Here is a 13,337-nt window from a genome sequence, read left to right on the forward strand (position 1 = left end):
TTTGTTCATCATATTCTCTTATGTTCTTTCTTTTTTTCTCTATTATTTTCATTTTTTTTTTCAAATATTCTTTTAAACTTTAAATGGATAAACGGGCATATCCGCAGAATCGGAGACGAGGATAAATTTTGTCCCTATTTATTTCGCGGGGCGGGTATAAGAATTCCCGTTTAGTCGAGGAACGGGGATGGGAACTCCAATCCTCGCCCCGCCCTGTCCCACCTTGTTTACATCCTAAATATAGTTCGCTAACCCATTACCTAATCTAACAACTAAATGACACTTTAAAATTAGTTGAATATTTTCATTTTATTCATTTTCCGCGACAAAAACATAATTGAACTAAAATCCAACAAAATTAAAGAATTAAAACTTTTTAAATAAAAAAGTCTTATTAAATTCAGGCTGGCCGGTCAACTACATCAATGGTTTTGCTGTCACCATAGATTCAACCACGCAAACTACACTGACGCCATCATTAACCCCAAAACGCCACCGTTTTATCGACCACGACACCGTACAACCGATCGATTTGCAGAAGTAGCCGTTGGTAAACCCACGTGTCACCTTACCGACAGTTATTATAGTTTTTTTAATAATAATCTCCTTTTCTCTCTCCTACTGGACCCAAATCGAGAAGTCTCGATCTTAATCTCACTTTACCCTAATATAAAAATCATTACTTTACTCTCTCTAATTAGTAATACCCATCACCGTCTCCATCGATAATTTATTGCCCTTTCGGATTTCCTGCATTAATTGAAGATAATACTCTTTGCTGTTTGTTTATAGAACGATCCGAGTATCTGGATTTTTAGATTTTCTTCTTCTTTTAGTTCTAGATTGGTTGATTGATTTTCGAAGTAAAAGCGTGTATGTTTTCGTGCTCACTACTTATCCTCCAAAATTAGTGGGGATTGGGAATCATGTTGTTGCTTTGGTTGAGATAAAAAGCAATCCAAACACTCCCTTATTCAACTTTCTGAAAACCCCCAATTTCTATATTCGAGGTCTCTGAGAAGCCATTGTTGAGAATTGAGGAACAAATTCATTTTCAGCAAAGTAAGGTAAAGAAACTGTGTGGCTTTCTTAATTGATGATTAGATGCAGGAATTTTAGTTAATTTCAGTGAAATTGAATGGGGTATGCTTTTAATTTCATTGTTTCTTCTTGTTCTGCAGATCGTTATTGAAGTTGTTGCTTTGGTTGAGATAAAAAGCAATCCAAACACTCCCTTATTCAACTTTCTGAAAACCCCCTATCTACGAAACCCGAGAAGCCATTGGTTAGAATTGAGGAACAAATTCATTTTCAGCGAAGTAAGGTAAAGAAACTGTGAGGCTTTCTTAATTGATGCTTAGATCCAGGAATTTTAGTTAATTTCAGTGAAATTGAATAGGGTATGCTTTTAATTTCATTGATTCTTGTTGTTTTTCTGCAGATTGTTATTGAAGATATAGATGGCGAATCTAGCGGATATTGGGGTTTCAGCAGCTATAAATCTTTTAAGTGCAGTTATTTTCCTTATAGCTTTTGCAATTTTGAGATTGCAGCCCTTTAATGATAGGGTTTACTTCCCAAAATGGTATCTTAAGGGGTTGAGAAATAGTCCTACACACTCAGGTTTTGTGACCCGTTTTGTCAATTTAGACTTTAGATCTTATCTGAGATTTCTAAATTGGATGCCAGCAGCACTTAGAATGCCTGAACCTGAGCTTATTGAACATGCTGGGTTGGATTCTGCTGTTTACTTGCGAATTTACTTGATAGGGTAATGATATGATGAGTTATTTCGTGCTTTTTTCGGTTTACTTAATGTAGTTTATTGGCATTGATGTTTTTTTCTTCTTGTTGTTGTTGTTGCTGATGCAGACTTAAGATTTTTGTTCCTATTACTTGCCTCGCGTGGGCTATTCTGGTTCCGGTGAATTGGACCAATAAAACTTTGTCAAAGGCAAATGTGACTTTCAGCGATATCGACCTGCTCTCCATTTCGAATATCCCTCTTGGATCGGATAGGTAAGAGGACTGTCCGTCCTCCTTATTGCTGGCTAGTTTTCTCGAGTTATTTGTTAATCGACGTTTATTGTATATAAATTCAAGGAATTGTCTTTCATACTTGTGTTGGTATTGTAGTTGCATACAAATTTTCTTGAATTAAGGGTCAAAAAGGTCCCTAAACTTGGCAGTAAGGATCGATTTAGCTCGTATCAAAGTTTAGTTATCAACTCAGCCCTAAACTTGGCAAAATTTGAGAAATTGACCCGGATTTAATCAATTTGAATACCAAAAAATGTATAAAATTTGGGCTAAATTGATCCTGACTGCCAAGTTTGAGGACCAATTTGACCCTTACTTCAAACTTCCTCTGTATATTTATCTCGTTGCAGCTCTTTTCACATTATTCTCAGTTTATGCATTAGTTTCTTCTTCTCCATGCTTTCGCAACTTCATTCCTTTATTGTAATGTCATTAACTCATGCACGGGCCAGTAATTGTTCCACGACTTTATTAGACTAAATTTAGACTAAATTGCTGAAATCATGTTAATCTCTTGATTTCAGATTCTGGACGCATATAGTGATGGCATACGCCTTTACTTTCTGGACCTGCTTTGTGTTAATGAAGGAGTATGAGAAAGTTGCTAATATGCGGTTGAACTTTCTTTCCTCGGAAAAACGTCGTCCAGATCAATTTACAGTAAGACAAATTACCCGCCTGTGGTGAATTTTGAAAATTATGTTTTCCATTGTGTATTTGTCTGTTGCACATTCCAGTGTTTCGGTTAAGAAAATGTGATATTGAATGTTTCAACTGGATTTGATTGAACGATATTCATGCTTCAGTCCTTCCTTAATGTCTTCAAGTTAGTTTTATTTTTGGTGTACTCATTGAATTTGCTCTTCATAGGTCCTCGTTAGGAACGTTCCTCCAGATCCGGATGAATCTGTAAGTGAGCTCGTGGAGCACTTTTTTATGGTTAATCATCCAGATCAGTATCTTACACATCAGGTAATTTTCCTGCCCAAATTGGTTATCTATCCCGCAGAATTTGAGATTTTTACAATATAGAATTTGTTAGCTAAAAGCCTAAATATTACGAAGCCGGTATCTTTATTCTGTCAAAAACGGTTCTTAATTTAGAGAAGTGATGCAGGTCGTCTACAATGCAAACGTACTAGCTAAATTGGTCAAGAAGAAAAAAAAGATGAAGAATTGGTTCGATTACTATCAAATCAAGTATTCTAGGAACCAATCTGTGAAGCCGACTATGAAGGTACTTTGAATGCGTCTTTCGAGACTGATGCTTCATGTTGAAATATGTTTCTACTCCCTTTAAGTATTTGATTTCTGAGCTAATTTTTGTTCGTCTTTGTTCTCAGACTGGTTTTCTTGGACTTTGGGGCGAAAAGGTGGACGCAATTGAATATTACACAACAGAGCTTGAGAAACTATCAAAAGAAGTAAGTTGCTACCATAAGACTTTAGAAATTTAAAACGTCTTTAGAAAATTAAAAGATATAGGGATAATAAAGGTCATTTTTTACCGTAAGGTTATTGGGAAGTTCAATCTTGTCCTCATTGCACAAAACGGCTCAATTTTTCCCCTGTGATACAAACACTAGCTCAATTATTTTACCCTTTCTCTACGGAATACAGTCACTTATTCTTATCGAAATTTACTTAGAAAAGGGTAAAATTGAACTAGATTTTAAGCATGAGTGAGGGCATAATTGAGCTGAACTTTCTACGGTTGGAGCAAAATTGGGCTATGGTTATTGGGAAGTTCAATCTTGTCCTCATTGCACAAAACGGCTAACTCATTTATTTTACCCTTTTTCCACGGAATACGGTCACTTTTTCTCATCAACATTTACTCAGAAAAGGGTAAAATTGAACTAGATTTTAAGCACGAGGGCATAATTTAGCTGAACCTTCTACTTCTACTGTTGGAGAAAAATTGGGCTAAGGTTATTGGGAAGTTCAATCTTGTCCTCATTGCACAAAACGGCTCAATTTTTTTCCGCATGGTACAAACACTAGCTCAATTATTTTACCCTTTCTCCACGGAATACGGTCACTTTTTTTCTCATCAACATTTACTCAGAAAAGGGTAAAATTGAACTAGATTTTAAGCATGAGGGCATAATTGAACTAAACTGTCTACCAACAACAACAACAAAGCCTTAGTCCCGAAATGATTCGGGGTCGGCTAACATGAACCATCATATAAAACCGTGAAATCAAGTCGTGTCAGCGACACAAATTCTCTCCCTCCACTCTGTCCTATCCACTACCATATTTTCCTCAATCCCCAATAAACTCATATCACTCTTGATCACCCTCCTCCAAGTTTGCTTAGGTCTTCCCCTACCCCTCACCACTACATCTCTTTGCCACTCTTCAGTCCTCCTAACCGGCGCATCAAGTGCTCTTCGTCTTACATGGCCAAACCACCTTAGTCGGTTTTCCCTCATTTTATTCTCAATAGATGTAACCCCTACTTTTGTCCTAATTATTTCATTACTCACCGATCCTTTCTCGTATAACCACACATCCATCTCAACATACGCATCTCCGCCACCGACATCTTATGAATGTGACAGTGTTTCACTGCCCAACACTCCGTACCATATAACAATGCTGGTCTGACTGCCATGCGGTAGAATTTTCCCTTCAATCTATTAGGCATGCCGGGTTCACAAAGGAAACCGTAGCACTCTTCCACTTCCCCCACCCAGATTTAATCCTATAAGCAACATCTCCATCTACTTCTCCATCCGTTTGGATAATAGATCCTAAATACCGGAAGCAATCCGATGCCTGTACAACTCTCCCATCTAGGGTGATGGTCTCTGCCTCCCTACTCCCATCGCCGCTAAACTTACACTCCAAATATTCCGTCTTACTTCGGCTCAACTTAAAGCCTCTAGATTCTAAAGTTTGTCTCCATAATTCCAACTTCCTCTCCACGCCTTCTTTCGTCTCATCAACCAACACAATATCATCTGCAAACAACATGCACCATGGTATACCATCTTGAAGTGAACTCGATAGTTCATCCATAACGACGGCAAAAAGAAATGGGCTTAGTGCAGAACCTTGATGCACACCAATCGTAATAGGGAACTCTTCAGTCTGGTACGTACACTCGTGCATGCTCCCTCATACATGTCCTTTATGATGTCAATATATTTCCGCGAAATGCCTTTCCTTATTAAGGCCCACCAAAGTACTTCCCTTGTTACCTTATCATATGCCTTCTCCAAGTCAATGAAAACCATATGCAAGTCTTCACTTCTTCGGATTGCTAGGGATCTAAAAATACAGATCATGCATTAACATAAAATAATGAAATATTACGAATTCAGGTTTTTCTCAATCGGAACTTATGTGTTGATTATGTAATCAACAGGCAGTTATCAAGCAATATGGTATATTTATTCAATAAAGAATATAGGAACAGCAGTACTATTGTCAAATTCAGAGATCTGGCTAAAGGCCCAAATCGAACAAACACAAACTTACACTAGATTCAGACTGGAACAGCAGTCCTATAGTGCTAAACTTCGAAGTTTAATCTTGTCCTCATTGCACAAAACGGCTAACTCAATTATTGTACCCTTTTTCCACGGAATACGATCACTTTTTCTCATCAACATTTACTCAGAAAAGGGTAAAATTGAACTAGATTTTAAGCATGAGGGCATAATTGAGACTTTCTACCTGGAGCAAAATTGGGAAGTTCAATCTTGTCCTCATTGCACAAGACAGCTCAATTTTTCCCACATGGTATAAACACTAGCTCAATTATTTTACCCTTTCTCCACGAAATAATTGAGCTAGTATTTATACCGTGGCAGCAAAATTGGGCTATTTAACTCCTACCGTGGGAGAAAAGGGTAAAATTGAATTAGATTTTAAGCATGAGAGCATAATTAAGCTAAATTTTCTATCCTGGCAGCAAAATTGGGCTATTTAATATACACATGGCAGTCTCGTAACATTTTATTTGCACTGCAAGTCATGCATTTTGTGATTGCTAATTTGGGAACTTGTACCGAGTAGCTTTATGAGACAAGTATAGCCGATCTTTCTTCAGTTCTTCTGATAGAGAAGAAATTGAGAGAGAGAAATTTGTGTTCGAGGATGACAATTATGCTTCTCTCTTTTAGTTTAAATTTTGATCACCATCAAAGCTCTAAGTTTCGGTAATGAATTGTCCATGTTGCTTATGCAGATAGCAGAGGAGAGAGAAAGGGTCGAAAAGGATCCAAATTCTATCATGCCAGCCGCATTTGTTTCATTCAAAAGTCGATGGGGTGCAGCTGTTTGTGCACAAACTCAACAATCGAGAAATCCAACTTTGTGGTTAACCGAATGGGCTCCCGAACCACGTGATGTATATTGGCAAAATCTAGCCATACCATATGTTTCACTCACCATTAGGAGGCTGATAATGAGTGTTGCATTCTTTTTCCTAACCTTCTTTTTCATGATCCCGATCGCATTTGTGCAATCTCTCGCAAGCATCGAAGGAATTGAGAAACGAGCTTCCTTTTTGAAGCCCCTTATTGAACTGTTAGTAGTCTTATTTTTCTTCCCCGTAAGAATTTTTATTTTAATTTAATAAATACTAACTTTTCTTCGGCTAATAATGCAGAAAATTTATCAAGTCGGTTATCCAAGGTTTTCTACCTGGAATTGCATTGAAGATTTTCCTGATATTCCTACCAACGATACTGATGATCATGTCTAAATTTGAAGGCTTCTCATCTCTGTCATCTCTCGAAAGGAGATCAGCAACACGATTCTATTTTTTCAACATCGTGAATGTATTCCTCGGGAGCATAGTTACTGGAACTGCATTCGAACAACTCAATACTTTTCTAAAGCAGTCAGCTAATGAGTATGTTACTCCTACCATTTACAAATATTTCATCTTACGGCTTAGTCGGTTTTCGAGCCTTGGCGCAACGGTAAACGCTGTTCTCGTGTGACCGAGAGGTCACAGGTTCGAGTCTTAGGAGCAGCCTCTTGCCAAAAAATTGGCAGTGGAAGGCTTGCCCCCAATACACCCTTGTGGTGGGACCCGTCCCCGGACCTCGCTTAGTGGGGGCGCTTAGTGCACCGGGCTGCCCTTTATCTCTTAGTCGGTTTTCCGCTAACTGGCAACTGATTTGGGAACTGGTGTGAATTGTTAAGCACCGAAAATGATAGCCTTCAATTAGATATCAAGGAGATTTTATAATCATATTTTTCAATCAATTTGACCTAGAACTTGTCCTTTTCCGCTTAGCGGGGGCGCGTAGTGCACCAGTGTGCATTCCATTGATTTTGGGCACATGTCTGCCTGTGGTTTAGGCCTGTCTTATTTTTAGACAATTTGAGCCGAAAATGACAAGTTTAGGCTTAAATAGTGGTGGAATGCTATCCCACATTGGTTAATTAGTAAGCTTTAAGGCCTTATATGTGTGAGGCAATCCTTTTCGGGTGGAATTCTATGTTTCCATATGATATCAGTGTCATTTATTTCCGTATTGGGTCACCCGCAGATTTACTTACGCTATAGATTGCTCTAGGCTTAAGGTGCGCGTGTTAAGTATCTCACATAGGTTCACTAAACTACTTATATGTGTAAGGCAATCTTCCCCTTACGGTACCTTTTTGGGGTGGAGTTAGGCCCGAAAATACGCCTTTTTCCTGGAATTCGAAGCATCTTCTTGATAAGACTATATATGTTTGTTGCTTAATCTTTTCTTGTGAACAAGCCTTTAAATTTCAATGGTGATTCGTACTTCTCCTATTTCTTTTTAATTTATAAACATTACAGCATTCCGAAAACAATTGGTGTGGCGATTCCAATGAAAGCAACTTTCTTCATAACTTACATAATGGTTGATGGATGGGCCGGAATAGCAGCAGAAGTTTTGATGTTGAAACCTCTAATTATGTTCCACTTGAAAAATTGGTTTCTAGTGAAGACGGAAAAGGATAGGGAAGAGGCTATGAATCCTGGTAGTATCGGTTTCAACATTGGGGAACCTCGTATACAATTCTATTTTCTCTTAGGTCTTGTATACGCAACAGTAACACCGATTCTCCTCCCATTCATAATCATTTTCTTTGGCTTCGCTTATGTCGTGTTCCGTCATCAGGTAATGACTCGATCTTTCTATTGTATGAATAAAGTCCATCAAATAATTTCAGCGACTTAAAGATTGCCAGTCGAATCACAATCAGCATACACGGCTAGGGCTGTAATCGAGCCGAGCTTGAGTTGGGCTTTGGCTTGCTCAAGCTCGGCTCAGCTTACTAGAAAATAAACGAACTCGAGCCGAGCTTCGAGCTTGTTTCGAGTCTAAAATCCTCTTTGAACATGGTTCATTAAGAAAATTATCTAACTATGAATTGTTTGTGAATAAATCGTTAATTATATTTATGTGGTTTGCTCGCAAATAGCTCTTTAATTGTGTACATAAACAAGCTCACAAGCAAAGTTCGTGAATAAATAAATAGGATGCTTACAAATAGTTCATCTATTACTCATTTATTATGTTTGTAAACGAACTCATCTAATAGAAAATGTAATATAGTTTTTTTACAAAACTAAAATTTGTTCATAAATGTTCTAATCGAGCTCGTGAGCTTTCGAGCCGAACTTTGGTCTGCTCAAGCTCGGCTTGTTTACGAACCGAGCCAATAAATCGTGCTCACGAGCGGCTCGTTTACAAATCGAGCCGAGCTTTTATCGAGCCGAACACCGAGCTGCTCATGAGCGGCTCGGCTCATTTACAGCTCTATACGCGGCCATTTGAGACATGCTTGACATTTTGAGTTGCAACAATTAGATGTTGCCTTTGAATGGGAGAAAAAACCGAGAGACTGCTATGATTATGAGATTTTCTACTATATAAATGTGGCGGATACACATTATACCTTGGGGTTATGTATTTTATTTAACCTCTTCGTTCTTGTATGTGAAAATTGCAGATCATAAATGTTTACAACCAAGAGTACGAAAGCGGTGCAGCCTTCTGGCCCGATGTTCATGGACGCATTATTATTGCTCTTCTTATATCACAAGTGCTTATGATTGGATTGTTGAGTACAAAGGAAGCGGCTCAGTCAACGCCATTTCTCATTGCGCTTCCTATACTCACTATATGGTTTTATAGATTCTGCAAAGGCCGCTATGAACCTGCGTTTGTTAAAAATCCGTTACAGGTATGCATTTCTACCATCTCAATCCGTTACAACTTGTTTCGAATCATTTCGGGACTAAGGCTTTGTTGTTGTTGTTGGCTTGTTTCGTTTATTCTCGTGTCTGTTTTCTTTAAGAGCTTCAAGTTGATTATGAGCTGCTAAATATTTCCATATCTAATTGAAAATGCGAGGGAAAGGCCTATTAGACGTGCTTTACTGTGTCAGCGTAATACTTCATGAAACCACTTTGATCGTGCACAAATTAACAGCGCGTATAAAGCATGTCTAACACGATCCGTCTAATAAGGGCCAAATGTTCCTAAAAGTAGAAGTACAAGGGCCAGATGCAACAAGTAAAATGGCTAAATTAACAGTTTTAGCTCGGTACAAGAGCCGAAAAATTCCTTTGTTGGGAATATGGATAGGGCTGTAAACGGGACGGGGCGGGGCGGGGATTGCATTAACCATCCCCGACCACTGGTCTATCGGGGATTCCCCATCCCCATCCCCGTTTAAGTTTTTAATTTCTTCACTTTTTTTTCAAGGTTTTGATTATCCAAGATCCCATCCCTGATGCATGCATTACTTATTAATTGTATATGTTCCGTTTTATTTTTAATCAACCTAGTTAGAGCTCTTACTTTATCTATCTTAATTTATTTTTATAACACATTCCGTTTTAAACCAACCAGGTTACAACTCAATCTTTTACTTTGTTTTTTTTAGTTTATCTAAATCACGCACATTTTTTTAGTTTATTTATTTTTAATATTCAGGTATTTAGTCGGGGATCCGTTGGGGACGGGGATGGGGATGGGGATGGGGATGGGGATGGGACACTTATAACCATACCCGCCCCGTCACCGACTGTCGGGGACAAAATCAAAACCATCCCCGCTCCATGCGGATCCCAATCGGGGATTCCCCGTCCCCAACAGGTCAGGTCTCCAACGGGGATGGAGAATCCCCAACTAACTGATAGCCCTAAATATGGACATGCCTAAGTTTCACTGCGGGAGAATTAATGTCGTAACAAGGATATGTGTAGAATCATTCCCCCTTCAGAGACTTGTTTTTTCCCTTTAGTCTTATTGTGTCGGAGAACCGTCTTCTTAACAACTCTTAGAAGATGTCACGCCATTCTTCGGTGTCAATTTGTTCTTTCTTTTTTTGACATATAGATGACATGATTCATATCTATTTGCTTTCAGGAAGCAATGATGAAAGACACACTTGAACGAGCGAGGGAACCGAACTTGAATTTGAAAGCATACCTTCAATACGCGTACGAGCATCCAGTTTTCAAAAGCGATGAAGACGATGAAGATGGGGATAATATAAGTGAAAAGTTAGAAACTGAGTCAATTATAGTCCCTACCAAACGCCAATCACGAAGAAACACGCCTGTGCCCAGCAGAGTCAGCGGTGCTTCCTCCCCAAATTTGAGTGATGTGAAAGAAGATCTGGAGGCATAACTCGTAAAACACAGCAGGCAGGCGCGGTGAAGCGTTGTAAATTAAAATGGATGAAAAATAGTGAGTATTTGTTGTATAGAAAAAAAGAAAAGGCCAGTTGAATATCTGGATTTTGAGGTGCTACTACTAGTTTGAATTTCTCAAGAATGAATGTAAATTACAAGGTAGATTTTTCTGTGCATGTAGTAGATTAGTTTTGCGCAACCGTTGTATAGTTGTTTCTGGCTTTTTTATCCCTTGTACACATTCTTTTTCCGCGTGAAATTTAGCATTATTTCGTCTATTCTTTGTATCGATTATCGTTATTTCTGGACTTTCCTAAAGACAGAGTATTATTACGTGCTTGTTTGATTGAGTTGTTCTTGATAGCTGATTTTCTTTCTATTTATTGATTTTAATTGAATATTCTTGTTTTTACTGGTTGCTATAGTTTATATTTACTGGTTTATGGTTGAGATTAGGACGGTATTTGATTAGTATCGTTTGTAGTTTAGATTGGAAAACCGTTAATGGTTGTTTTTGGCTTTTTTCCCCTGAATTTACAAGAAGTAACGCTAAATTTTAGGGTAATACTCCCGATCAATGAATTCAAGATACGTGTATATATATTTTTTCTTTCCACCAATCATGTAATGTAATGGTATTCAAAACGATTTTCATTAGTTAGGAGTGTTACGTAAAATTTCAACAAAATAATACGTGCTTGTTTGATTTAGTTGCTGTTCTTGATAGTCAATTTTCTTTCCACCTCCCTTGTTCTTGAACAATTGTCTCCATTCGTGAATAGTCGAATTCTATTCATTCAGAATGGAACTGACAGTTCTCAATGAGTTTGCTTTGGGGATAGCAACCGTTTTTCTATGGATTTTGGAGGTACAGGTTCTTGTATGTTCAGTCAATTTTATCTTAATATTGGCAGTTAAAAGCAATTTACACATAGTTGAGTCAATTTGAGAAATAATTAACCAAATTATCTTATCCGTTATGAATCTTATCATCTACAATTTCTATGTGCTTCATTTTTTTTTATCACTAATTAATAACATATCACAAACATATGATTAGACTTGAAAAAAATTTAAATAATATACTGTATTTTGTACGAGTTGGAGAAAAAAAATTAAATGCATCACCGAATTTTAAAAAATTAATCTCTAATTTTATTATTAAATCACAAAAAATATGAAATCTTTTTTTTAGAAACATTCGTTATGTAATTGGTGCGAAATAAGGAACAAAATATTTATTTTTAATAATTACTAGATGAACTAGCAATATTTTATTTAGTTTCAGTTTTTTTTGTTTTACAATTTCTATATTTATTTTATACTTTAAATATATTGAATTTTATTTTTTTATTTAAATTATAAATATATATAAAATAAAATTTATAAGAATTTTGAAGGCCTAATATTTCCACATCCCCCTTAACTTGTCCAAATTATCCATTTTACCCCCTCAACTCATCGAATGTCCTATTTACCCCCTTAACTCCATAAAAGTGGTATTTCTTACCCCCTCAACTTGTCCATTTCTCCCCTCAACTCATAGAATGTTCTATTTACCCCATTAACTCCATAAAAGTGGTATTTTTCACCCCTTACAATCCGTTATCGAAGCCTAAATTGATAACTTTTTTTAAACGTTAAACCTATATTTATGCTATTTTGTAAGTGGAACCTAAATTGATATTTCCTTAAAAATCATAGGCCTATTTTGGTACATTATCCCTATATATATAATGTATTTAACTTGTTTATATTAATGTGCTTGTTATTTGTATTTTTTATTCGTTCTTTCTCTTTTCAAACTTTTTTTGACTACTATAAAGGGATAAGAAATACCATTTTTATGGAGTTAAGAGGGTAAATAGGATCATAAGTGATGAGAAATACCACTTTTATGGAGTTAAGGGGGTAAATAGGATATTCGATGAGTTGAGAATGGGTAAAATGACAAATTTGGACAAGTTAAGGGGGCGAGAAATACCATTTTTATAGAGTTAAGGAGGTAAATAGGACATTCGATGAGTTGGAGGGGTAAAATGACCAATTTGGACAAGTTAAGGGGGCTGGAGAAGCATTAAGCCAATTTTGAATATACATTCTAGGCCTAATACTCCTCCAGCCCCCTTAACTTGTCCAAATTGGTCATTTTATCCCCTCAACTTATCGAATGTCCTATTTACCCCCTTAACTCTATAAAAGTGGTATTTCTCACCCCCTTAACTTGTCCATTTATCCCCCCAACTCATAGAATATCCTATTTACCCCCTTAACTTCATAAAAGTGGTATTTCTTACCCCCTCAACTTGTCCATTTACCCCCTCCCCAACTCATAGAATGTCCTATTTACCCAACTCCATAAAAGTGGTATTTCTCACCCCTTACAATCCATCATCGAGGCCTAAATTGATACATTTTTTAAACGTTAAACCTATATTGGTGTTATTTTGTACGTGGAACCTAAATTGATACTTTCCCAAAATCATAGGCCTATTTTGGTACATTTTTTAAACGTTAAACCTATATTGGTGTTATTTTGTACGTGGAACCTAAATTGATACTTCCCCAAAATCATAGGTCTATTTTGGTACATTTTCCCTACATATAATGTCTTTAACTTGTTTATATTAATGTTCTTGTTTTTTTATAA

At 37.0% G+C, this 13,337-nt stretch overlaps 1 protein-coding gene across 1 annotated transcript; it reads left to right on the plus strand.

Moving 5' to 3' along the window:
* The first annotated feature begins 686 nt into the window (after positions 1–686).
* On the plus strand, positions 687–11,037 carry LOC136233183 (calcium permeable stress-gated cation channel 1-like). Its single transcript, XM_066022788.1, has 13 exons — positions 687–1,067; positions 1,182–1,324; positions 1,442–1,771; positions 1,873–2,019; positions 2,565–2,700; positions 2,911–3,012; positions 3,158–3,277; positions 3,384–3,464; positions 6,242–6,582; positions 6,665–6,910; positions 7,835–8,159; positions 8,995–9,228; positions 10,419–11,037. Exons 3-13 carry the CDS (start codon positions 1,461–1,463, stop codon positions 10,680–10,682), a joined length of 2,307 nt encoding a protein of 768 aa, XP_065878860.1. The 5' UTR covers positions 687–1,067; positions 1,182–1,324; positions 1,442–1,460; the 3' UTR covers positions 10,683–11,037.
* The last annotated feature ends 2,300 nt before the right edge of the window (positions 11,038–13,337 follow it).

This window comes from Euphorbia lathyris, chromosome 6 (assembly GCF_963576675.1).
Source record: "Euphorbia lathyris chromosome 6, ddEupLath1.1, whole genome shotgun sequence".
NCBI classification, from domain to species: domain Eukaryota; kingdom Viridiplantae; phylum Streptophyta; class Magnoliopsida; order Malpighiales; family Euphorbiaceae; genus Euphorbia; species Euphorbia lathyris.

Excerpts from the sequence above, each read along its gene's own strand:
- LOC136233183 (XM_066022788.1), top strand. The coding sequence starts at position 1,461 with ATGGCGAATCTAGCGGATATTGGGGTTTCAGCAGCTATAAATCTTTTA. Across the intron at positions 3,465-6,241 it reads TTGAGAAACTATCAAAAGAA|ATAGCAGAGGAGAGAGAAAG; the intron begins GTAAGTTGCTAC and ends TTGCTTATGCAG. Across the intron at positions 8,160-8,994 it reads ATGTCGTGTTCCGTCATCAG|ATCATAAATGTTTACAACCA; the intron begins GTAATGACTCGA and ends TGAAAATTGCAG.